Raw genomic sequence first — 27,676 nt, forward strand, 5'->3', positions numbered from 1 at the left:
AAAATGGATGTTTTTGGATCGACCGTACCATTCTGAGCCATCCTTTTATGTACCACTCCATGGTGAAGTACTACTTTGTTAAATGAAAGTGTCAGATATTAAGTTTTAAAAACCAATATAAAATGCATAATATGTATTGGTGGCCTGAAACACAATATGCAAAAAATAATATTTGAAAACAAGTTTTGGTTTTGTAAGTCCATTGCCATTTTAATTTAAACAGATAAAGAAGTTCTATTCAGACATTGAGAAAAAGGAACAAAAGTAGGTCATTTGGCCACTCAAGCTTGCTTCAGTATTTAACAAGACCAGGCCAATAAGAATCAACTTTCCCACTCACTTTTCCACCCTTTTCCCCTTAACCCTGAATTCCCTTAACGTTTAAAAACCTTTCCCACCTTTTAATATATTCAAGGATTCAGCCTCTTGCATGTTTCTGGGGCAAGACATTTCTAAAGACTCTCAATCTTTAGAGTTAATTCTTTCTCATATGGAGGTTATCCACTTGGTGACAAAAACTGGAAGGCAGTTGATCATCTGAACTGAGATAGATTAGTAAAGAGGAAAGCATGGCAAGAACTGGGTGTCCATGTGCATCAATTGATGACAGTATACATCCAGCTGCAGACAGGTAAGATGGAAAATTATATGTTGGCCTTATAACCAAAACAATGGAGTACAGGGGCAGGGATGTCATTACATTTAGGGATGTAATGATGAGGCTCTATAAGGCGCTGGTAATGCCACACTTTGGAATATTGTAAACAATTTTGGGCACCATATCTGAGGAAGGATGTGCTTGCTGTGGAGAGGGTCCAGAGGAGATTTACAAGAATGATCCCAGGAATGAGCAGGTTAGCCTATGATGAGAGTTTGTCGGCACTGGGCCTGGACTCGCTGGATTTTAGAAGAATGAGGGGGGACCTCATTGAACATACAGAATAGTGAATGGCTTGGTTAGAGTGGATGTGGAGAGGATGGTTCCACTAATGGGAGAGTCTAGGACTAGAGGTCACAGCCTCAGAATTAAAGGACATTCTTTTAGGAAGGAGATGAGGAGAAATTTCTTTAATCAGAGGGTGGAGAATCTGTGGAATCCTTTGCCACAGAAGGCTGGGCTGTGGAGGCTAAGTCAGTTGATATTGTTAAGGCAGAGATTGATATATTCTTGATTAGTACAGGTGTCAGAGGTTATGGGGAGAAGGCAAGAGAATGGGGTTAGGAGGGAGAGATAGGTCAGCCATGATTGAATGGCTGAGTAGACTTGATGGGTCAAATGGCCTAATTTGACTCCTATCCCTAATGACCTTATGACATGGTGTGTCTGATATCAACCCCAGGGTGGCTTATCTTACAAGTTGATATCTATGAAGCATCTGACAGGAAGATTGAGATTACACAAACAGTTTTGAGTACACAGTCTTGGCAAGTGAACCCAAACACCACCTCACAAAATTAGTACAATGTTTCAGGGGGTAGTTAAGAGCACATTTTGACATATTATTTTTTAAGCAATTTGTTTTCAGGCTCTCTCTCATTCAGTTTGTTTGATTTGTGCATTCACCATATCTTTTCTCTGGATGAACTTTTCTGAGGATTGCTAACCAAACTTGTTAACTTAACTGAGATAGTTTAGTCTGGTGTTTTACTCCATCTAGTGCCCAAATTTTGAAGTCAGTTGCAATTTTCAGTAAAGAGTTCAAATATTTAACACTCTGGTATTGAATTTATTCCTTGCGTAAAATAATCATTACAGCAAGTTCAATGAAATAAGCAAATAAAGTTCACAATAGTTTCACTACTAACTACAAAATTAATTGCTTCACAGTTATTGAACAACATGTCCTTGGAGTGTAAGTGAGAAATGAAATAAAATTCATTTCTTTTATCCATCTGTTTCATACATTTCCTCTCTAGAAACAGAATGAATTTGAACCTGCAATCATTTAAATTTTTGCAAACATAAATTTTCTGGGGTAGTATTGTGTAGATTCTCATGCAAAATATCTCTTAATACTAAACAATATTATTGAGTTTCTTCTACAAAACAATGTTGATGTATACTAGACCTTGTTCATGTGTAAACTTACTCTGGTTTGAATAGTAACATCCGCTCATGGTTGAAACCACAGCGGTAAGATCCTGACTCTAAGTATTATAGCAACAGTCGGACTTTAGGAAACATAAGTCACATTTGTCTGTATTGTCTGTATTGATTTTTTTAAGACGCTAAAATAGAATAAGACACTTGTAAACCATAATTGAACAATAAAAATACCGGCCAGTTCAAATGAAATTGCAAAATAACCCCATTCAGAGCAACTTCTTAAACAAGCATTACTTTCACTTTGCCATCCACATTATTACTCATATCACAAAGATGTGACTCAATGCACATATGTTAAGCATTCACCCCTACTAATAGATGCTAACATGCATGATTGCATTGTACGCAGAGCAATTTGGACACTGCTGAAATCACTCAGGATGCCCCAAGCACGATGCAATTTTGCATCGGCTGACAAAGAAACAGAAGTGCAGCAATTGCTGCAGGTTGAAGTCTCCCAAATAAAAAAAACAGCATGCTGATTGTAGTTGCTTTCAAGATATTCCTACTTAAATTGTTAAGTGTTTTACTTCGCACTTTTACACTACCATGAGGAACTGAAGCAGGAATGTCACGTATTGGACATTTAGAACCAAAGTAATTGTGGAAATCCAGATTTAGTGAGTGAGCACAGCATTACTCATCTTACGTCAAATGTGTTCAGAACATTTGCATCCAACCACACGTTTCTTTCAATCCCTATCTGATCAGCTTTATATTTTTCTCTGGTTAAAATATTTGTGTGACCTTTTTCTGTCAGTGGGAACAGCAAGTTGTTTTGGTGCTAAGAACTTACTCGCCCTCTGAAACCTAGTAAAACAACTTCATACACTTTTTAAGGAATGTTTGATTGAACATGCAGGATCAAGTGCTACATTAATAAATTACGTCTTGAGCACACGCCACCTTGCACTGAACTTTGTCTCTAAATCATGTTTTAAAAAATCCAAGTGTATACTTGGAAAATCATTCCCAGTACTGTTATGTACTTATTCACAAAATGCTGGAGCAACTCAGCAGGTTAGGCAGCATCTCAGGAGAGAAGGAATGGGTGACGTTTCGGGTCGAGACCCTTCTTCAGACAGTACTGTTATGTACTTGTTTCAGACACCAAGATAGATTTTAGCAGAAACCTTTAAAGAACTTAATAGCTAAAATGCTACGCTAGTTCTGTACTAGTCTATTAATTTAAGCAGACTGTACCTTTACTCTCCAACATTTATTCACAATTTTAACAAGTAAAGGTACATTAACAAAAGGGCAAGATCATGACGGAATAGAAACAGGAATAAAGATACCAAGGCATTGCAGAAGCATGAAGTTCTACCAACTTTCAAATTACAAATTAATTTTTAGTTTTGTTCACTTCTTAAAGGCTTAGTTGGGATTTAACAAGATCTTAAAGTTGTGGATCCATAATGAAGGTAGAATTCCAAATTATGCTTCCAAATTTTACGAATAATACTTCCAAGTAAAAAATAAGAAAACAGATCTGGGCAGTTTCTCAGTTAAATCAAACTTTACTAAAATATTGAAAGTTGGATTAAGTAAAAAGCCTCATTCAGAAAGAAAATGTTTATCCATAGCTTTCCTCACTGAAGTCTATATATTGACACTCAAATTTGTAATTTTAAAATATAATTTTTCCTTTCATTTCAAAAATATATAATTTGTGCTAATACTTTGTAGGAAACAGGCTCGGGTATATTTATCTTTATTCACCATTAGTGAAAACAATAGTGGGAGTAAATAGCTTTAGAGTTCTCAGACTAGAAAGCAAATATCTAAAGAACTAGATGAAATAAAATTTGCTGCAAGTGTTCGTCTTGAATATAAGGGTCGCATATTAAGTCAGTAAAGGGCTAATCTAGATCCGATTTCAGAGGTGTTCCATCATCTACAAAGATAAAAAGTATACAGAACTAAAAACTGAAAATGCTTAAAACTTTCTACATGACAGGCAGCATCTGTGGAAAGAGAAACAGTTAACAGTTTGGAATTATGACCTCTAATCAATCTGGACATACAAGCTGAACGTTCAGTGAAAAGAGTAGAAAGAAAAGAAAAAAAAATCAATGTCTTTGGAGAGACATTACACTTGTTCAAATGGGCATCCACAGTCATCCTATACTTTCATGATCTGAGGCAAATCAGCATTGTACTCATCCCTTTCAGGGTGGTCTTCATAAATTACATATATAAAAATCATGAACGTGGTACTGGTGGGCTACATTGAAAAATGGGTGCCAGAGGGATGTACCTTGAAAGGCAGCTAGTTAGGCTGTGGTAGAGCTGGAGAACCTGAAAATACCGACACAAGGAACTGCAGATGCTGGTTTACAAAAGAGGATATAAAGTGCTGGAAAAACTCTGGCAGCTTCTCTGGAGAACCTCGGGCAGCTTATCTGGAGAACATGAATACGTCACCAGCCACCAGAAAGAAGGGTCACGACTCGAAACGTCAACTAGTCATATTCATGTTCTCCAGAGATGCTGCCTACCCCGCTGAGTTACTCCAGCACTTTGTGTCTGAAAATGCAGACAGCTGCTGTTCTGCAGTTTTTTTTTTCTTCGATTTTGGAGGTCTGATATTAGGTACCCAGCTGCAATGAGTACAATCAAGAGCCAAAGACCTATTTTAGGTGAGCACCTTGGGCACGCAAAGGAAGAACAGCTTCTAATGTGGCAACTAAAATACTGCTGGAGTCTGGAATGAGAATGGTAGTTCAACCCCAAACCCTGTCTCTCTCTCTCTCACCATCCCTCTCTTCAGCTACAATAGAATGTTGATTTTTCATCATAATTTATCAGATTTGCAAACAAGAGTTTTAGTCACCTTTCCAAATAAAACTAAACCTCACTTTTTCTTATTTAATATCAATATTATTGGCAATAACAATGTCCACATGTAGCAGTGCAAAATTCCAGTTACTGAAACTTCCAATAAAGTAGCCCAAAAAATACATTTCTGCTGTTTCCTTTACAGATGCCATCTGATCTGTTGGGAACTTGCAGCAGACACTCGCTGTTGATGCCGTGCAGTTTTGTGCATTTTGTGTGACCTTGGCGAGCTTTGTTCCATCCTTATGCTTCACACTTAGTGAAGTGAGTCCAGCCTTATATTGAAGAGGACTTGGAAAAAGTATCCCAGAAGTTCAGAGGATCAGTTGACTCTTTCTAGGTATAGATTGTACTAAATTTATTTTTAAATCTGTAATGAATATGGATGCTGTATAGACCTGGTGGATACCCTCATGCAGCTATTTCGCCTGATGACAAGAAAACATGATACATTGCTGAGTAAAGTAAAATATAAGTTATCTTTTGTCACCTATGCATTCCATCAGCCAACATCTTAAGACAATAGTGTTACTTTGATTTAAACACTTACTTTTTTTTCCATAAATAATTTGGATCATACTAAATGAAATAAACATCATATCTTGTCACAATAGAAATCAAAACATGTGCAAAATCATTTGTTTGTCGACAATTAAGGCCAATAAAGTTTGATCCCAGAAGCACATTCTAAAGTCATTTTAAATCAGATTATGTCTCAGTATGAGTGTAGAGTAGGAGTATTTGCACACTAATACTAAAGTTGCAAACCTAAATCCAGCAGCTTATTGTATTTGGTTGGGTTGTCCTGCAAACTTGCACTTGTATTTCTCGTTTTACTTCTTTGATTTCTGACTTTGGAAATATTTCACTAGAAGAATAAAACACACTCAAACTTAACCACAGGAATTACTGTCTCAAACACACAGTTCCAAAGCACATCTTAAATCTTTAACCAACAGTACAAAAGTAAATGCTCCCAGGATCTAAAGCAAAATGTGTGCAAGAAGAAAATACACTGTCTGAGCAAGCAATCCCCTTTTAATTGTTTTTAATCTTCGAATCACAAACAGGTTGTATTATTCAGCCATTGTGCAGTGCCAGATTCTACCAATGAATGCAGTGGAGTGATGGAGGAATCTGGACTTCTGTCATCCCAGCTTCTCTGTATTAGATTAGGTGGATGGCAATATGTGGATACTTCACAGTGGCCCCTGGTGCAGCTAGACACAAAGTTGAATCTGAAGGCTGTTGGATCTATTAAAAACTGGGGTAACTGCTGAAACAAAACAAAAACATCTTAGGTTTACTGTTAAGAATCATGCATCAAGATACTCTTTCTGGTCAGCACCATTATCCATGTACAAATAATAGGTATAACTCAGGAGGTGGTACCATCGTGGTTAAGTTATTAGGCTGGCATCTGGGGGCCTGAAACACTAATCCAATGGCACAATTTGAATACCACCACAGAAACTGGGGAATTTAAATTCAAGTAATTAAATAAATCTGGAATGGAAAGCCATTGACGACAATGGAAATAGCCTCCATACACTGATGTCCTTTTGGGAGAGGAGATATGACATCCTTAACCCATCTGACATATACACTACTCCAACTTGCCAAAGCGGTTGCTTCCCAGTTCATGGCCAACAATATTTTGCAGTGACATTTCACATCCCATGAATGAATATACAAATATTAACCATATTTTTCTTCCTGTGTAAACAATGGTTCAGCACTAGATCAGAGGACAGCATCAGTCAGTCAAATTTTTAAAATATCTCAAGTCTTCACCAAATGTTTATCATGTAGCTCACCCAGGACACAGCTTCCATTAATAAGCACCATATATGAAGATAGACACAAAAAGCTGGAGTAACTCAGAGGGTCAGACAGCATCTCTGGAGAAAAAGAATAGGTGACTTTTTGGGTCGAGGCCCTTCCTCAGTCTCGACCCGAAACGTCAACTCCAGCTCTTTGTGTCTATCTTCAGTTTAAACCAGCATCTGCAGTTTCCTACACACTATATTTCTGTGGTTGGAACATGTCCCATGCCTAAGCAGTCTAGAACAGCTTTTTGAACAGATGTTTGAATTGATATGTACAATCCTCATTATGTGCACAAGTCATCTCAAACAATAAATAATGTCAGTTATTTAAAAAAACAAAACAAATTAGTTTAGTGTAGAGATACAGTGTGGAAACAGGCCCTTCGGCCAAGTCCGCACTGTTCACCAAGTCCGCGCTGACTAGCGATCCCCGCACACTAACACTATCCTACACACACTGTGGGCAATGTACAGTTATACCAAGCCAATTAGCCTACAACCCTGAACGTCATTGGAGTGTGGGAGGAAACCGGAGCTGCCGGAGAAAACCCAAGCAGGTCAGGGGAGAACGTACAAACTCCATACAGACAAACACCCGCAGTCAGGATCAAACCCGGGTCTCTGGTGCTGTAAGGCAGCAACTCTACAGCTGTGCCACCGTATCACCATCTTAACGAAGAATAAATTCATATGACCATAAAACGTAGGAGCAGAACTAGGCGATTCGGCTCATGAAGTCTGCTCCATCGTTTGATTATAACTGATCTATTTTTCCCTCTCAATCCAATTTCTCAGCCTTCTCCCATTAACTTTTCACATGGGAAAGTTATAGACTGTGTTCCCAATTCAGTGAGGTAGGAGTGGGCCCAAGATTAACATCATCAAAAAGGTATAGACGAAGAACGTAACAGAAAAAAAAACCTTGCACTGATATTGATTATTGAAGTAGAGATCATAAATTATTTGAATACAGAAATATTATAGGATTAGTAAACCAACATTTGGGGATCAATAGATTTTTGGACACTAATGATCATCAGGATCAGGATGGAAACTGGATGAGAATGGGATCCACGACAATCTTCATGATGACCTCCATGTTGTAATTAATCAAATGCAGTATAGAAAACAATGGATAAAAAGTCTTACCTTTGGATATCACCCTTTGATTCTGTAAACTTATTACGAATCATAAATGTTGCAAGTGCTTCCGCTACCTACAAAACAATTACAATTAATATAAAACAAGCTGCATGTGGTCACAGTTTAAGGATAAGGGGGAAGTCTTTTAGGACTGAGATGAGAAAGTTTTTTTTCACACAGGGAGTGGTGAATCTGTGGAATTCTCTGCCACAGAAGGTAGTTGAGGCCAGTTCATTGGCTATATTTAAGAGGGAGTTAGATGTGGCCCTTGTGGCTAAAGGGATCAGGGGGTATGGAGAGAAGGCAGGTACGGGATACTGAGTTGGATGATCAGCCATGATCATATTGAATGGCGGTGCAGGCTCGAAGGGCCGAATGGCCTACTCCTGCATCTATTTTCTATGTTTCTATGTGATGGATTATTAGATTTGAGCTCTAGTTAAGAAGGACCATCGCAATTAACTACTGTCCCTGATTGTAAATTCGTTAAAAATTGACTTGCTTTTCAAACTAAATCAAATTTTAAACTAAAAGTCATGAAGATTTAATTTAAAGTAAAACACAAATACAAACCAGAAAGTACTGGAGGTCTGCAGCAGCTCTGCAAATTCTGAGGAAGGCCTCACACATGAAGTGATTTTTATCTTCTCAGACCAGACAACAAGATTTGTTTTATTTTAAATTTGTGGCATTTACAGATTTAGTTGGTTATGCAAATATTTTCTTAAATTCCAAATAATCCATATATGGCCAATTACTAATCAATATTACTATCCTATACTGATCATTTATCACAAGACTTTTTCAAAATCTCAATGGTTCATTTTTTTGATAAATGTACCAACTTGTAGCTACATTTGATTGCTTATTAAACTGGCATGAGCACAAACACCATTATTGTTCAATATTGGTGATTTTAAGAAAAACTCCCACACGGGATGCAACTATCAGACAGGACAGCAGTGACTGTCCTTGCGAATATTAATTGGTCACTTTTTTAACTTAATTCTGATTTGGAACAACTTGAAACTTGACTACTGTGACTAAATTAAAGCAGTCGCTTTGGATGGAAAAGAATGGACTTTACTTACTTTGTCCGGGGCATCTTCATGTACAGCATGGCCACACTGTGGTAGGACTTGCATTTGAAATTTTCCTTTCAAGAAATACATATACAGAAATCATAATTATATTAGTGTTTTCATCATTCATTCGTTTCTATAGCTCCACATTTTCATCAACACAAGAAGTGGCCATTTTATCAGTTCCATGCCAACAAACAGTTCAATCCTATTCCCCCACTAATGTTTCCTGCAACCTGTCTTTAGACTTTAGACTTGAGATACAGTGTGGAAACAGACCCTTCGGCCCACCGAGTCTGCACTGACAAGCGATCACCCTGTACACTGTGGAATTCTCTGCCTCAGAAGGCAGTGGAGGCCAATTCTCTGAATGCATTCAAGAGAGAGCTAGATAGAGCTCTTAAGGATAGCGGAGTCAGGGGGTATGGGGAGAAGGCAGGAACGGGGTACTGATTGAAAATGATCAGCCATGATTACATTGAATGGCGGTGCTGGCTCGAAGGGTCGAATGGCCTACTCCTGCACCTATTGTCTATTGTCTACACTAACACTATCCGACACACTAGGGACCATTTACAATAATTTACCAAGCCAATTAACCTACAAACCTGTACGTCTTTGGAGAGTGAGAGGAAACCGTAGCACCTGGAGAAAACCAGTCTCAGGGAGACTGCAGTCACAGGGAGAACCTACTAACTCCGTAGACAGCACACATAGTCAGGGGCAAACCTGGGTCTCTGGCACAGTAAAGCAGCAACTCTACCGCTGGGCTACCGTGCCGCCCCTGCTCACATTCCCATCAACTCCCCAGTTTATGCCACACATCTACACACTAGGGGCAATTTACAGTGGCCATTCAACCTACTTACCAACTGCCTCCCCCACTAACCACATCTTTGGAATGTGAAAACAAGCCAGGGAACCCATGTAGGCAGAAGGGGGACATGCAAACTCCACAAAGTAAGCACCAAAGATCATGAGCGAACATAGAAACATAAAAAATAGGTGCAGTAGGTCATTCGGCCCTTTGAACCAGCACCACCATTCAATAGACAATAGATAATAGGTGCAGGAGAAGGCCATTCGGCCCTTCGAGCCAGCACCGCCATTCAATGTGATCATGGCTGATCATTCTCAATCAGTACCCTGTTCCTGCTTTCTCCCCATACCCCCTGACTCCGCTATCCTTAAGAGCTCTATCTAGCTCTCTCTTAAATGCATTCAGAGAATTGGCCTCCACTGCCTTCTGAGGCAGAGAATTCCACAGATTCACAACTCTGACTGAATATTGAAATCATTCTTGGATTTACCTTGCATTTGACCAATCGTGAGGTCTCGATCCAATCTATCAACACCTACAGCAAAAAAAAAATGTTTATAATGGATTATTGGAATTACAGGAAAGTTTTTTTAAAACAATTTTTACAAAGGAAAAGATTTTAACCTATGTAAAAGAAAGAGTACCTGCTAGTAATAGTAGTTTGGGGACTGGGCAACTCAGAAAGAGGTTAGATAGTCCTCTGAACCACCCTTCCCAGTATTTCTCAGTTTTGGATAGTTCGATACGCCATGTGAACTGAAACAAATAATATTGTACATAATTAACAAAGTATAGAACGGTGCAGGCGTTTAATGAAGTAAAATGGCCAGATTCTAGGAAACTGAAATAAAAACTGAAAATACTGTAAATACTCAACAGCTCAGGCAGCACCTGTGAAGACACAGCTGTAAATGCAAAAATAGTGATTACTTACCCCATCCCATCCCTTAGTAAAAGACTTTAACAATAAGAACATAAAATAATAGAAGTGTATATTTTCGTCCAAATTAAACAGCTCACCTCCGGTTTGTCTTCTTTTGCACCTATGCGTGGCTCATTTTTTTTCTCCTTCTTTGCGATTCCTCCTCCTTCTTCCTCTTCTTCTTCTTCATTAATAGCAGTGTCTACAAAAGCGTGAGAGCTCCCTGGAGAATTCTGCTCTTCCTCATATCTGAATGGAAGCAATTCAAAATGAATCCATGACTCTTCAGTATTTTTAACCATTTTCCACTAAAGAATCCCACCTTCTTTACCTATTTTCACTCCCACCAACTGCTGCTCTGTCTTCATCTATGTGGTGGTACAATATATGGCAGATCTCTAAACTAAACTATTCTAATGCTTTCCTGCCAGACCTCCAACCTTTCACAATCTACCAACCTTACCTTTACCAATTTAAATGCTGTTAATTAAAGCCAAACAAAATCCCATTAATCCATTGCCCTTGTCTTCACTGATCTTCTTCCCAACTTAAAAATTATTCTTCTGTTTATATCCTTCCCTTGCCTTCACCTTGGCCCCAAACTTGTTGTCCTCCTCATGACCTTGAAATGCTTTAAGACTTTTACGTTTATTTACATGCAGGTGCTAATCAATAGCAATCATTCTCTGAAGCAGTACTGATATTTTTATATAGGAATTTAAGAGGCAAAACATTACACAGATCAAAATCTGCTAAGGGGGAAATTAATTTAGGTTAAATTTGTTGGCAAGGAAATCAATAATAAAATTACCGTTTTAATTGACCAAGCATGGATACTCTTGCCGATTCCAGATTTCGTATCTGACCACTTTTAACACTGCAAAAAAACAATAGAAATTAGGAGAATATCCTATCAAAACAAGTAACATATATCAGCTGTTTAACATCACATAACGAAGGATTTGATAATTGTGAAAGCAATATAGGAAGAATTGACATAAATAAGAATTAAACTGACTCTGAAAGTGAAGTAGCATGGCGATCATTATACTTCCGCAACTGAAGTAACATGGATTAAATACTCTGAAGTCACAAGACATATTTCTTCTTCAATAAATCCACTCTCACAAGTGATCAGGTATATATTCAGGGTTTGAAAAACTCAGGAAAATATAGAGGAAATTGTAGTTTTGTTCTTCATGTTCTTTGGAAATACAAAAATACTGGACTGTCACTGACTTCATAAAGGATCTCTTGATATCCATTGGAGACACAAGAGTCTGCAGATGCTGGAATCTTAAGCAAAAGAAAATAAACTGCTGGAGTAACTCACTGTGTCAGACACCATCTGTGGAGGGAAATGGATGGACATCTACCCCCTCCACAGATACTGGCTGACCCATTCAGTTTCTCCAGCAGCTTGTTTTTGCTCATGATATTCAATGCCCAGCTTCATATTTGAATTACATTAGCAAGGTGTTATCCACATAGAACCATGTGACAAGCAGAATTCATCATATTAAAAAATGAGAATATTGAAGGTGGGGAGTGGAGAAGAGTTATCAACTGAGAAATTTTAAGATCCTTCAATTTTAGCACTGATATTATTACAGCAATGGACTTTTCTTTGAACATAACAGATTTATTTGATAGCAGCATCATTTGAAGAGGCCAGAATTAGATCTCTATCTCTTATAGCACTGAATGCCTTGTCAGGCATCTTCAAAGGGCGTAATCTATACAAAACAGGTGATACATTGAGAAAGGTTGGCAGATCTCCTTTCCAGACTGTCTGAAGAAGGGTCTCGACCCAAAACGTCACCCATTCCTTCTCTCCTAGATGCTGCCTGACCTGCTGAGTTACTCCAGCATTTTGTGATACCTTCATTATTTTATCATCTTCTTTGCTTAAATAACCAATTTCCAATACACTATTCTGACCCTCCTTTTGCCCATTAGCTACGCCAAGAAAATCAATCTAGTTAAGTGTTCCTGCACCATATGTCAGTTTTATGTAAACTCAAGTGTATGCAAGCTTTAAAAATCAGTCGCTTGATGTTTTCACAGGAAAATTAGCTCCAAAATGTGCAATCTCACGCTCTGATGTCATCTTTCAGCAGATTGCTGAACTTGAGTTGTGAACTACATCCTACAAATAGACTGCAGGCCTTCTAGTTGGCACAACCATACTTCTTTTGGATGTGTTCATGCCAAACTACATTTTCCAAACATATCTTAACATTGTGTTCCTGTTAATTGCCACTGTATTAAGAAATTGGCTGATCTTATAATGTGTTAGACAATAAGTATGACTCAACATATTTTCCAGTCATTTAAAATATAATTCCCTAAGTTTTATTTATTCGTGTCCTCACACAACTGTTTGCCAATAGCGAGCAAATTTTAGTGCCATGTCATTGGCCTCTGCAAGATCCTTTGCAGTGCACGTGTCATGCAGCATGTCCGCTCAGGAGATGTTTCCTAAGTGTATTTTCTATATGTGCACTCAAGTGCTTAAACCATTTGATGAAACTTGAAACATAATGTGTACTTTAAACCTTAAATTCTCTTACATGTAGTCGTATTTCTTTTGCTTTCGAAAATAAAAGCTAACATAACTTTGAAACATTTTTAAATGATCTAGTCATAATAATACTTTGTCCCTGAGGCTTTTCTTATTTTGTGCTGAATGTTTTCATTTCCATTGATTATCTAAACATGGTAGAAGACAAATTATTAAACTTTTCCTACAGAAGCCACAAATGATACAAAACTCGTGTCACATTGAGGAAGGATGGCAGATCACCTTCTAAATGATTATCCAATAAATAGATTGATTTGGCAGTTAAAATGAATCTCCAGCTTGCTGACCTATGTTGAGATTAATTTGATTAAAAAGTCAATTACTTTCCTGTTATAAAAGAGCAGCATAATTCGAAGAAAAATGAAAAAGGTACGGCAATCATAATTGTTACGTTTTGTAAATTTGTATGTATATACAGTGCCCTCCATAATGTTTAGGACAAAGACCCATCATTTATTTATTTGCCTCTGTACTCCACAATTTGAGATTTGTAATAGAAAAAAATCACATGTGGTTAAAGTGCACATTGTCAGATTTTAATAAAGGCCATTTTTATACATTTTAGTTTCACCATGTAGAAATTACAGCCGTGTTTATTCATAGTCCCCCCCCATTTCAGGGCACCATAATCATATCATATCATCATATACATACAGCCGGAAACAGGCCTTTTCGGCCCTCCAAGTCCGTGCCGCCCAGTGATCCCCGTACATTAACACTATCCTACACCCACTAGGGACAATTTTTACATTTACCCAGCCAATTAACCTACATACCTGTACGTCTTTGGAGTGTGGGAGGAAACCGAAGATCTCGGAGTAAACCCACACAGGTCACGGGGAGAACATACAAACTCCTTACAGTGCAGCACCCGTAGTCAGGATCGAACCTGAGTCTCCGGCGCTGCATTCGCTGTAAAGCAGCAACTCTACCGCTGCGCCACCGTGCCGCCCAATGTTTGGGACACAGCAATGTCAAGTAAATGAAAGTAGTCATGTTTAGTATTTAGTTGCATATCCTTTGCATGCAATGACTGCCTCAAGTCTGCGATCCATGGACATCACCAATTGCTGGGTGTCTTCTCTGGTGATGCTCTGCCAGGCCTGCATTGTAGCCATCTTTAGCTCATGCTCGTTTTGAGGGTTAGTCCCCTTCAGTTTTCTCATCTTCCCCATCTTCTCCCAGACCTTACCAGAAATGGTCCACAGTTTATTCTTAGTCATACAGTGTGGATACTGGCCCTTCGGCCCAACTTGCCCACACAGACCAACATGCCCCATCTATACTAGTCCTATCTGCCTGCGTTTGCCCCATATCCCTCCAAAGATTTTCTATCCATGTACCTGTCAAAATGTTTCTGAAACATTGCGACAGTATCTGCCTCAACTACCTCCTTCAGCAGTTCGTTCCATACACCCACTACCCTTTGTGTAAAAAAAAAAATCACTCTTCAGGTTCCAATTAAATCTTTCCCCTCCTCACCTTAAACGTATGTCCTCTGGTTCTTGATTCCCCTTGTGGAATGCCCTACTGAAATCCATATATACAATGTCTACAGCTCTGCTGTCATCAACCTTTTTTGACAGATGGTTCAGATGCTTTCTGAATGGCAAATATGCAGTATGCAACAGCCTGAAGATTCTAGGCCTGCTGATTTTCATAATTATCTTGCTTCAGGTGGTGTTTGGTCTCTTTTGTCTGAACGTACAACCATGATCGCGCACCTATTTGTGCCTGTCCTCAAGTTCCCTAGAGATGTCCTGATCTGGACTTGGAAGGAATAGTCTGTCTCCAAACAAGCAAACTCAGATCCAATACTTTGCATGAAAGTAAGTTAATTTGGTGATTGGAACTGGATGAAGATATCATGGGAGTTATGGGATATCATGGGAGAAATCTTAGCAAGAATCTACATAGAGAATGTAAATTGCTGTAAAATAACTATTCAAGAAGCACACTGCCTCTTCTTATTGATGCAGACTCTGAATTGTTCTATTAGACTACATGCATGGCTCATCTAGGGGAGATACAAAATATTATAAAAACCTTTGTGTGTCCCTTCAGGGAAAGATATGCAATCAATTATTTTGAAAACTGAAAATCAGAGACCTGCAAATCTGATACTTTAAATATGATACTTCATATTTTACTTGCAGACCAAAATGACCTTGAGGTATTAGGTTTAGAGCAATGGTGACTCAGTTAGACACAGAAAAGGTACATGGCTTTTGTGCAGCAACTCATGTATTGCAGGTTGCAGAGCTCTAAAATACCCATCTGGTGAAATTGATCGTCCTTGTTCCTGCTCCTCAGTAAACTGCAATTATTCTGATTCAATACATTGCTGCAGAATAAAGCCCTCTTTGAGATGCACTATTTTTGTCTCTGCAAATGCAGAGCCTGTAATTAAGCAAGCCTTTATTCCTCCTGCTATACTGAAGATGCAAGCACCAAACCCACAGAAATCGTAGGATACGCTTATTGCCTTACATTACTCCCACAAATGAGGATTGACAATTGAACAATGAACTTCCAAATAACTCAAAACATGTTGAAATTGTGACTCAAAAGCCTGATAATTCTTTCAAATATTACCATAAATTCATCCTCTAAGCTGCTCATGATTAATCTGCTGGTGACTCGGAAACCAAATTTGCTGAAAAGGAGAGCAAGAAGGTTAGGAATGATGTATTAAAGGACTGCAGATGCTGGTTTAAATCTAAGGTAGACACAAAACGCTGGAGTAACTCAGCAGGACAGGCAGCATTGCTGGAGAGAAGGAATGGGTGGCGTTTCGGGTTCTGACTGAAGAAGGGTCTTGACCCGAAACGTCATCCATTCCTTCTCTCCTGAGATGCTGCCTGGCCCGCTGAGTTACTCCAGCATTTTGTGATTCCTTCGATTTGAACCAGCATATGCAGTTATTTTCCTAAAAAAAGCTGTGTAATTCATATGGCACCTCCAACTGACCTTTGGCTGAATACTCACTTTTCAATCATTTCTAATTTCAAATCATCTGCATATTCTTTACTTAACGAGTTTTCCTTGATAATTCAGATTTAATTTGGGGTTGCAAAGCTTCCAAATACCCAACTTACAACCCTAAATGCAACTTACCACAGAAAGGACAACAGCATGGACATTTCATAGCCAAGGTTCTAACCAGACAGGAATGTTTTGTTGACATGGCACTTGGATGAAAAGATAGCTTACACATTTTACCATAATTATCTACTGTTGGAAAGGACTTACGACTTCTATACATCCATTGCACTTGCCCACTAAATAATAGACTACCTGAAGGGGGGGCTCCCTCTGAAACTGAGAGATGGAGGAGCTTCTTATAGTCAAAAAGGTTAAAAAATCTCACCTCCATTCAATGGCACTTTCAACAGAGTTGAATACTTTCGGTCGACTTCGTAAAAACGTTTGCATGCTGTTTAAAGCGTCCATTGCTGTGCCTAGAAATGTTTTTTAAAAATATCATTAAATGCTTTGGAAATTATTTAGACATTCATTAGCAGTAAAAATTCATATATTACTCAGTGGTTTACAAACACTGTTACTCTAGGGCAGCACGGTGGCATAATGGTAGAGCTACTGCCTTACAGCACCAGAGACCCGGGTTCCATCCTGACTATGGGTGCTTGTCTGTACAGAGTTTGTACGTTCTCCCCCTGACCTGCGTGGGTTTTCTCCGAGATCTTCGGTTTCCTCCCACTCCAAAGACGTACAGGTTTGTAAGTTAATTGGCTTGTTGTATAAAATAATGTAAATTGCCCCGAGTGTGTGTAAGATAGTGTTAATGTGCAGGGGATCGCTGGGCGGTGTGGACTCGATGGGCCGATGGGCTTTTTTATCCACGCTCTATCTCTGAACTAAACTAAGATGATACTCTGATGATATCTATTTTTAAACAAGACTAAAACAACTTTGTTCTTTAGGTTTCCCATAGAAATTTAAATAACCCACCTTCCACCACATCAATCACGCAGAGGCCCTGGAGAGATGGAACAAGATTCTTTGCTGCAGAATGAACTGCTATTGCTCCCCCCATACTATGACCAATCAACAGAACTGGGGGAGCATCTGCACCGTATAGTGTGTCAATTATATCTCCAACATCCCTGTAAAGGAGAGATATATATATTTTTCAAATATAAACACAGATTCATTCTCAACAAAATTGATTGATAGACCATTTCAAACCGTACTATGTTGAGGAGAGTGACTGGCGTAAAATACCAAACAGCCTGGTGTCAAGATATTTATCCCAAGGCTGTTCATTCAAAATTCAATGCATAAATTTTGTATGTTACGTGAACGTGTTAACCTTTAGAGTTAAAATGAGTAATCTATAAATAGAACAGTTATCATTCAATCCAAGGCCAAATATCAACCTGTTTCATCTACCTCCAAAATTGAAAAGGTGGTTCAGATTTGATAAAAAAGAAAATTAGCATGCTACATTAATTGCAATAAAAAATCTTTCAATGCTACGGATAATTTTATGTCTTCACGTTTCGTGCATTTTGATGTGGAGGTAGAAACCAAAAAACTGAATTGATCATATTTCATTCTGGATTCTTTAAAAGCTGAAAATCAGTTAAAACTGTTTTTTAGCTAATGAAAACCCACTTTCCAAAAGCTTCTAAAACAGTCAGAAAAGATAGAACCAGCAGATCTTTCAAAATCAAATTGATAATTTAATACATAAAATTATTTTTAAAATAAATATTGAGAGTAGAAATTAACAGATTTAATCAAACATGCAGACCTAAACTGTTTAAAATACATTTTAATTGCAGTTTTTAAGTGCCTAGAATCTTTCTTAGGCCCCCTCTTTGGCTGACCATGGGTGATGCATCCTAGTTGGCTGCTTGCTCTACACCTCAGCAAGAGCAGCGTCGCTTGTGGCTGAAGAGACCAATGTGGGAGTGACAGTCTCTGTCGCAAAGTTCTCATTTGTGTGTGGTCTCTGGTTTGTTGAAGTTGCGGCGTTCCCGCTTTTCTTCGCTGCATTCATCAGTTTCTCTTCCCCCGTTTTGAGATGTTGGTTCAGGGTACCTCTCCACCTCGTACGGTCACCTGCAAGGCTCTCCCAGGACTCCACATGGACGTCGAGCGCCTTCAAATCTCTCTTGCAGACATCCTTGTAACGTAGCTGGGGGCGGCCAATGGTTCTACTCCCAGATGTTAGCTCTCCATAGAGGATGTCTTTTGGAATACGGCCATCCTCCATGCGGTGAACATGGCCCAGCCACCGCAGTCTGCGCTGCCTGAGTAGAGTGTACATACTCGGAAGGCCAGCACGAGACAGAATCTCGGCGTTGGACACTCTGTCTTGCCAGGATATACCCAGGATACGGCGGATGCTTCTAAGGTGGAAGGTGTTGAGTCTTCTCTCCAGTCTGGTATATGTAGTCCATGTCTCACTGCCGTACAGCAGCGTGCTGTTGACACAGGCGTTGTAGACTGCTATCTTTGTCTTTGTGCCTAGAATAGGGTTAATGTTAATCTTGTGCCTAGAATAGGGTTAATGTTAAGGTAATGAAGTACTTTTGCAATTTTGCAACGTATTTCAAATTCATTGTATGAAAAATTTAGCAATGAGTAGATGGGAATTTTCCTGAAGTTAATGGTAGTTTAAATAGCAAGAACTCTGCAATAAATTATATTTATTAACTGTTCTATTTTGGATTTTGCCGAAATATGCATGTGGAAGTCCACATATCAATAGAATATACAGGAGTCAGTTGTTTTATTATTTATCCATTATCCAAGAGCATCATACTGGCATTTAGCTTTCAGTGTTTTTCATTACGTTTTTATTTTTCTAATTGCCTGGATAATATTAAATATTTTAAGGTCTGCTGTATCGAAAACTGATGTAATTAACTATTTAGCCTTAAAGATCTCCTTGAAGGAAGAGAAAGTATTTTTAATAAGAGAGAATTAAAATTAGGAATATTCAAGAAACCACAGTAAAATGCAGCTGACACATTCAAGTATCAGCTGCAGCTGATAGTTAATTGTTAAAGGGAATGTGTATGTGTGTGCGCGAACACATACGTGTTCACTTAAAAATAGGTTGCTGACTCAGAGCCAACAATGAGCTTAATGTCAGAATTGTTATTTCTCTACCAGCATCTATATTTCAAAAACAGGCTTTAAGATTGGGATAAAATCGAGTACGTACACAATCCACCTACCCGTATCTGGGTTCAAAATAAACCCAGATTGCCAGTGATCATTGCTTCTTTCATATTTGTTCAATAGAGACCAAAGATAAACAGGTATCCTTACTTTTCTTTGCTCTCGTTAACTATCAGCATTTACTTTATCACGATGCAAAAATAAATGATCGCAAAAAATCCCATAGTAAACTAAATGAGATAAAAACAAGAAGTCAATCCTGTGCATTCCCTTATTGCCTGCCTTTGCCCCTCTTCTCTCATGCAATGATACTTCCTTTGCAGCATGACTCATGAAAGGCTACTGACTTTCAGTGGAGGAAACTATTAATAATAAATCAAATACAAATGAAAGATAAACCTGACCATCTTTGTGTCTGGATCATCACCATCTTATCTTTGGTAATACAGCTTCAGCTGGCTACTCAGGGGCAAGAGCAAGTGTGCAGTTGAGTGGCTTTGTGCCTGGATCAGCACCATCTTATCTTTGGTAATACAGCTTCAGCTGGCTACTCAGGGGCAAGAGCAAGTGTGCAGTCGAGTGGCTTGGTTAAAAACCACCATTTGTTCCAATGAGGAATCACTGACCTGAAATATTATTTAATTGGTTCTCCCTCTCCCCAGATACTGACTAAATTGCTGGCTATTTCCAGCAATTTCAGGTTTTACTTTGGAAATATAAATAGTAGTTCCCTCTCAGAGGACAGTCAGGATTTGCTCGGTGGCACCACCCTTTTACATTAGAAATCCTAATAAACTATTGCCGTGCTATTGTACGAGGGTGAAAGCCCCTTTATAACACTGTAGAGAAATGTTCAGCTCAAGCCTCTTGTGCAGCACACAGCTGTTGAGTAATGCTGGTCGAGAATGATACAACTGCTTTCCAGAGCTACAGCAGATATTCACCATTAAAATAATAATCGGACCATAAATATATGTGAATAATAGGGGCATGTAGCATAAATACAATTTCTATAAGTGAGTTTAAATGGCTGCGGGGTGATCAAATGGTGTTGTTAAATGGATTACCTGATTCCACAGTTTAGATAAAAATTAATTATTTCCTCTTAATGGGAAAATGCTGTAATAATGTTAAAATTAGAGTTAGATGATTTAAGAGCGAAAACAATATTGTCACAAAATCAGGAATTCTCTGCTCTGAACATCATTGGATTCTGGTTCAATTAAAATATCCAGTACTCGGATACATAGTACAAAATCATGAGAGGAATAGATCGGGTAGATGCACACAGTCTCTTGCCCAGAGTAGGTGAATCGAGGACCAGGGGACATAGGTTTAATGTGAAGGGGAAAAGATTTAATAGGAATCCGAGGGGTAACTTTTTCACACAAAGGATGGTGGGTGTATAGAACAAGCTGCCAGAGGAGGTAGTTGAGGCTGGGACTAACCCAATGTTTAAGAAACAGTTAGACAGGTACATGGATAGGACAGGTTTGGAAGGATATGGACCAAGCGCAGGCAAGTGGGACTAGTGTAGCAGGGACATATTGGCCGGTGTGGGCAAGTTGGGCCGAATGGTTTGTTTCCACACTGTATCACTCTATGGCTTAGATTTTGTTTCTCTTCATAAGCATCAAGAACATGGAGCAAAAGGAAATAAATGGATTTGAAGTAAAGAATAACCATGATCCATCTGAATGGCATAATAGGCTTGTGGGGCTCTGTGGCCTTCATCAGTGGTCTTCCTATGCCTTCCTTCCTTAACTACAATGACTGCACTCAGTTGTCAGTACAATTCTAGAACTAAACTGAAAAACTATTTAACAGTAATAACTGCATTCGAGATTAGCTGTCAAAATTGTTTTTTCCTGGTTTTACTTTCCCACAACAATTAACAACTAAACACTGAGACCAAAATCATAAATATATGAATCCACGGAATTGATCCTCTCAAAGCTTTGATGTAAATCTCACTGTGGAAAACTAAACAGAAAACTATCTACAGTTTCAGCCGTGCTAAGTGTGTGTTAGTTATTCATGTTATTAAGTTTTACAATCTTTTTGAAACACTTGCATTTCACATTCAAGATGTTACTGCAGAAACAGCTAGTCAGGATGTACCTCACAATGGGAGATCTTGTCAACAGATGGAACAGCCCACACACAAGAACATTTCACAAGTTGCTGAGGAATTACGATAAGGCCCTAATGACCTTGCAGTAACGCAGAGGAGGAATGTACTGGTACAAAATAAACAATTTGTAATTAGGTGGCTGAATCATTTACAACATGAAAATAATTACTTTATTGCCTTTGTACCTGGACATGGTTTCTGCTGAAAGATCATCACTGTTTACAACTTTTGTATCACCTGAAAGATAAATAGGACCATCAGTTAATGTTCTCATCTCAGATGGTTTCCTGCCTTCATATTAAATAAATTATGATTTGATCCTGTGCATTTTGGCTTATACATTTTCATGAACAGAAAAATACCTATATTACAAAACCCAAGCAAAAAAAAAGAAGAACCATCACGATTGTTTGTAATAGCACCGCTCCAGCATTAGCCTCGCAGAAATCTAGAGCACAGAAGACCTTTTGACTTAATGTGTTCATCGCAAACAAAAAAAGCCACCTGCCAGTCCTCAGTCCCTACTCTGTTTGATCAAACCACAAAAAATTCATCTAGGTACTTTTCAAGTGTGGGTTTATGCCTTCACTGCACATTTATACGGCGAGTTTCAGACTTCCTGAACTCTGTTTTCCCATTTAAAAAGAGTTATTTTTAAACTTTTACATATCACCTTAAAGTTATATCAGCCAGTTATTAACCTTCACCCTATCCAAGCATCGCATATTTCACCAACATCAACCAAATCTTCCCTCAGTTCCAAAGAGAATAGCTCTAGCCTGACAATCTTTTCTGTTGTCCTGCCAACATCCTTGCAGATCGCCTCCTTACATATTGTGTAGGAAGGAACTGCAGATGCTGGTTTAAACCCAAGATAGACACAAAAAGCTGGAGTAACATCTCTGGAGAGAAGGAATGGGTGACGTTTCGGGTCGACACGTCATTTAATAGCAATGATATTCTGGAAAAATGAGATCCAACGGAGATGTACAGCTACCAAATATCGTGAAAGGGGTAGGAAATTATAGAGCACTTTCAAAGTTTAACAAAAAACTTTTATCCATAAAAAAAACAGAAAAGCAAAGTGTTTATGTAAACAGTGAGCGAGTGAAAGGTGTTGGATGTTCAGAGAAACCAAGATGTCCTCATGCACAGATTACTGGAAGTTAACATCAGGTTTGAAGAGCAATTTGGAAGTCAAAAGTTACCTTGATCTTTATTACAAGAGGATATGAGCACAAGCAAAACTATAGTTAACTGAAATTAACAGAACCACAATGAGACAGTGCAAGAAAAATTGTGCGAAGGCCTTATTTCCCTACTTGAAGAAGGATACTCAAGGCAGAGGAGAGATTAAGTAGGCTGGCTTATACTTTCTTATTCCAGACAACTGAGGTGATCTCACTGAAACATACAATTTGTCTCAGGCTTCACAGGGTAGATATAGGGACGATGCTTTCCTCGGCTGAGATATCTGAAACCAATTGTCAGTTTCAAAATACAGGAGACACAAAATGCTAGAGTAACTCAGCGGGGCAGGCAGCATCTCTGGATGGAAGGAACGGGTGACGTTTCGGGTCGAGACCCTTCTTCAGACTGAGAGTCAGGGGAGAGGGAGACACAGAGATAATGAAGTGTAAGGTGTGAAAATGAGACCAAAAGGGATGCAGGTCAAGGAAAATGTAGAATAGATAACTGTTTGCTAGGAGAAGGTGAGAATGAAGCTTACACAGATAAAATTTAATCGGGGGGCAGTCAGACTGGTCGGAGAACTGGGAAGGGGGAGGGATGGAGAGAGAGGGTAAGCAAGGGTTACTCAAAGTTAGAGAAGTCAATATTCATATCGCTGGGGTGTAAGCTACCCAAGCGAAATATGAGGTGCTGTTCCTCCAATTTGCACTGGGCCTCACTCTGACAGTGGAGGCGGTCCAGGACAGAAAGGTCAGTGTGGGAATGGGAGGGGGAGTTAAAGTGTTGAACAACTGGGAGATCAGATAGGTTTAGGCGGACTGAGCGGAGATGTTCAGTGAAACGATTGCCGAGCCTGCGCTTGGTCTCGCCGATATACAGGAGTCCACACATCAGTAGATGAGATCTGTCATTAAGGCCTGAGGAAAGGCAAAATGTCTTCACTCACGGGATTATGAACCTTTGGAATCCTCTAGTTTTCTATTTTTATTTCAGACTGTTCAGAACTTTGGGGTTATATCTGACCTCAAGCTATGGAACATTCACCCTGACATCTCCAAGGCATAACATCTCCATTCCTGTGTCAGTCCAGCTCTTACTAAACGCTCATTTCATGCCTGTGCTACCTTTAGGTTTTTCCAATGTACCCATGACCTGCTGTCATTGCAGTACCTCCTGTAAACCAGAGGTCATCCAAAGCCACAGCTGGCTAGTTCATGACATTGACCCAATAATGTTCACTTATCATCTAGTAAAATAACACAATAATATTAAGATTTGCAAACTCATTTTCAAATCCTTTCAAGAGCTTTCCCATTCCTGTCATTGTAATCTCCTCCAGACATACCAGATAGCTACACTCCTTAAATTGATATTTTTGCCCAAATTGTTTTGCATGTGGCAGCCATGCTTTCAGCCACCAAGCTGTCAAGCTCTAGAATTCTCTCTCTAAACATCACTATCTTTTGACCACTAACTGCTCCTGCAAGAGGCTTCTGATCTGCAAGTCTGCTAATCTGATTGCATGTCCAGCCAAATCTCCTGGGATGTTTTGCCAAGGTAAAATGAGCTGCACAAATTTTTTTTAAAAATTATTTCTGAAATAAAGCATTCTACACTATATTTATGAAAGATTGTTTCCTTTGGAGCATCGGAGGCTGATGCATGACCTGATTGATGCAAGCATAGAAGGGGTAGATAATCAGTCTTGTTCCTTGGGTAGAAATATCAAAAGCCAGTGAGCATAGCACTAAGGTGACAGCAGGAACGTTTAAAGGGGATATGTGAAGCAAGTTGTTTTTCTTTTCTGCATTTCGACAGGCAGGGAATAGAAGGATTAAACCATGTGCAGGCAGATGGTATTACTTTAATATAGCATCATATCGGCACTGTCTTTGTGGGCCAAGGACCCTGTCCTGCGCTGTACTGTTCTATGTTCTGTGTATCACATAAGTGAATGGGAGGTAAATTGTTAATTTTGCAAGCCACCACAGTAGAACAGAGATGTTGGTATCTATGTAATAATAATCAGTATTATTATTATTACACAAATGTAATTAGGTTTTTATATATCATGTTATATTACATTATATAGTGTAATATAACATTATGTTAGAAAGTGCTGTTGCATCTACCATACCCAAAATGACTAAGTTACCCATTTCTACTACGTGTCTGTGTGGAAGGACAAAAAATCAGCCAGGTGTTTCATCTTAGAGGAAGATGGCATTATAAGTTCAATAAAGGCGATCAATGGGTTACATATGGGTTGTTACTGGGAACTTCCCTGAAGCTGATTTCTCCAATAAGTCAGAAACATTCATTTTCTGTAGCTACTCATATTGTATCACTCTCCACACACATGCTATAATTCTTTCATTTAATCAAAAATTGCACTAACATTACCCATAATTAACCCATAATGGATTATACACTGTATCCAATTATTAATTAGTAGGATGAAACATTATTATTGCTAAATTATTGAACAATGCTTTAAAAATGTACGGGAAAATTAGCATTAGTCAAATTTCCGCTGGTAACCCAGGGAGCCCCGTGTTTTATTTTCTCAGCAATACAGTTCATAGATGCCATGGAGACTCAACCAATGGAGCTGCTGACTCACAGCTCCAGTAATCTGGGCTCAAGACTGACCTCCAATGCTGTCTATATGGAGTTTGCACATTCTCACAGTGACCATATGTGCTTCCGCTGGGTGCTCCAGTTTTCTCCCACATTCCAAAGATGTGAATTGGTAGGTTAATTGGCCTCTATAACCTTTTCCTAGCGTCTATGTGACTGGTAGAATCCGGGTGAAATTGATAAGAATAAGAGAATAAAATGGGATTAGTGTAAATGGGTGCTTGACAGTTGACACAAACGCGATGGGCTGAAGGGCCTGTTTCCATACTATATGACCTAATGCCCTTACAGACACCTGGAGATAATTGTCTCCCAAGGGCGTGCAGCGTAGGTTTACTAGGTTAATTCCCGGAATGGTGGGACTGTCATATGTTGAAAGACTGGAGCGACTAGGCTTGTATACACTGGAATTTAGACGGATGAGAGGGGATCTTATCGAAACGTATAAGATTATTAAGGGGTTGGACACGTTAGAGGCAGGAAACATGTTCCCAATGTTGGGGGCGTCCAGAACAAGGGGCCACAGTTTAAGAATAAGAGGTAGGCCATTTAGAACTGAGATGAGGAAAAACTTTTTCAGTCAGAGAGTTGTGAATCTGTGGAATTCTCTGCCTCAGAAGGCAGTGGAGGCCAATTCTCTGAATGCATTCAAGAGAGAGCTAGATAGAGCTCTTATGGATAGCGGTGTCAGGGGGTATGGGGAGAAGGCAGGAATGGGGTACTGATTGAGAATGATCAGCCATGATCACATTGATCACATTGAATGGCGGTGCTGGCTCGAAGGGCCGAATGGCCTTCTCCTGCACCTATTGTCTATTGGCTATTGAATGGTGGTGCTGGTTCAAAGGGCCGAATGACCTACTGTCTATTGCCCTGGGAGACAAAACAATGAACTCCAGGAGGGGACATCAGAGGATTCAGGACCAATATAATTTTCCCTGCTCTTATGTAACTGTTTTCAAAAATTACTCTCACTGACTCAAACATTTTACATGTTACGCTTTACAAATATTCTGTTCAGCCCTACGTTTTGGGAACATCAAGTCAAAAAGTATCTGCCTAACAATATTCACTGCTTATCTCTAAGTTTCAGAGGGCATAGCCTATGTTACCATGTTAGCACAGAAAGATCTAGACTGCCAGAATCTCATGTTTTGTTATACTGTACAACCGTGTAAAGAAATTACTACAGGGGCGTTTTACGAACTACCGGTTGGTTTAAATGATGTTTTAAGGATAATGCTTTGCAAAATATATGAAGGCGGCAAGTCAAAAATTGCAGAAGCCTCTGAACTCATTTTTAGCAGAAACTAAACTGTGAAGGTAGACACAAAATGCTGGAGTAACTCAGCTGCACGAGCAGAATCTCTGGAGAGAAAGAATGGGTGACATTTCGGGTCGAGACCCTTCTTCAGACTCTTGGACGTTTCAGGTCGAGATCCTTCTTCAGACTAAACTGTGAAGTTGGCTCATACCGGCTATTTTCTGAAAGAATAGTTTCTACTAACCGAGTAGCTTAATTTGTGCAGTTTAAAATCATTTTGTTTTATGATATAAGCAATGTACATATTGCTCTCTGTTTAGTTTTGAAGATGAATTCAGAAATATAACATAAGGTGGCCAGAACATCATGAAGTCTACCAAAAAGGATTTGATTTTGCTTCTGAGCACATTACTGCACGTGATATGTCCATAATCCAAGAGATCGGTGACTAGTATCTTTTAGTACTTTTGTAGATTTCAAAATCGATAGGAGCTGTATAATAAATAATGAGAGCTAGAGGGACCACAAAGTGGGAATACTTGAATAGGTATTCGGGGTATTCGCAAGTTTTAGACAGTTTACTGACATTTGTGGGGGGGGGAGGGTGGCAGAGAGGCAAAGCACAAGGTATATAAGAAATAAATTATTAATTTAGAGATGCAGCAAGGAAACAGGCCTATCAGCCCACCGAGTCCGCACTGATCAGCTAGTACACAAACACTATCCTACACACTAGGGACAATTTACAATTTTACCGAAGTCAATTATCCTACAAACCTATACGCCTTTGGAGTGTGGGAGGAAACCAGAGCACCTGGGGAAAACCCAGGCGGTCACAGGGAGAACGTTCAAACTACATACAGACAGCACCCATAGTCAGGATTGAACCCGTGCCCCTGGTGCTGTAAGGCAGCAGCTTTATTGCTACGCCACTGTGCGACCTACTAAACACATGGAAGCAGT

At 39.1% G+C, this 27,676-nt stretch overlaps 1 protein-coding gene across 2 annotated transcripts in view; it reads right to left on the reverse strand.

Moving 5' to 3' along the window:
• Positions 1-208: 208 nt before the first annotated feature.
• Positions 209-27,676, reverse strand: part of ppme1 (protein phosphatase methylesterase 1) — a 42,899-nt gene continuing 15,431 nt past the window's right edge. Inside the window, exons 5-14 of one of the 2 annotated variants that reach the window (XM_078402149.1) lie at positions 21,804-21,855; positions 17,301-17,455; positions 16,699-16,789; positions 11,556-11,621; positions 10,843-10,993; positions 10,467-10,578; positions 10,313-10,357; positions 9,012-9,076; positions 7,927-7,994; positions 209-6,221 (exon numbers count right to left, since the gene is read on the reverse strand). In XM_078402149.1, the coding sequence (XP_078258275.1) occupies positions 6,206-6,221; positions 7,927-7,994; positions 9,012-9,076; positions 10,313-10,357; positions 10,467-10,578; positions 10,843-10,993; positions 11,556-11,621; positions 16,699-16,789; positions 17,301-17,455; positions 21,804-21,855 (821 nt within the window). In that variant the 3' untranslated portion in view covers positions 209-6,205. Of the gene's footprint in view, positions 6,225-7,926; positions 7,995-9,011; positions 9,077-10,312; positions 10,358-10,466; positions 10,579-10,842; positions 10,994-11,555; positions 11,622-16,698; positions 16,790-17,300; positions 17,456-21,803; positions 21,856-27,676 lie in introns of both variants that reach the window. The other variant, XM_078402148.1, reaches the window with a different exon arrangement.

This window comes from Rhinoraja longicauda, chromosome 7 (assembly GCF_053455715.1).
Source record: "Rhinoraja longicauda isolate Sanriku21f chromosome 7, sRhiLon1.1, whole genome shotgun sequence".
NCBI lineage: Eukaryota > Metazoa > Chordata > Chondrichthyes > Rajiformes > Arhynchobatidae > Rhinoraja > Rhinoraja longicauda.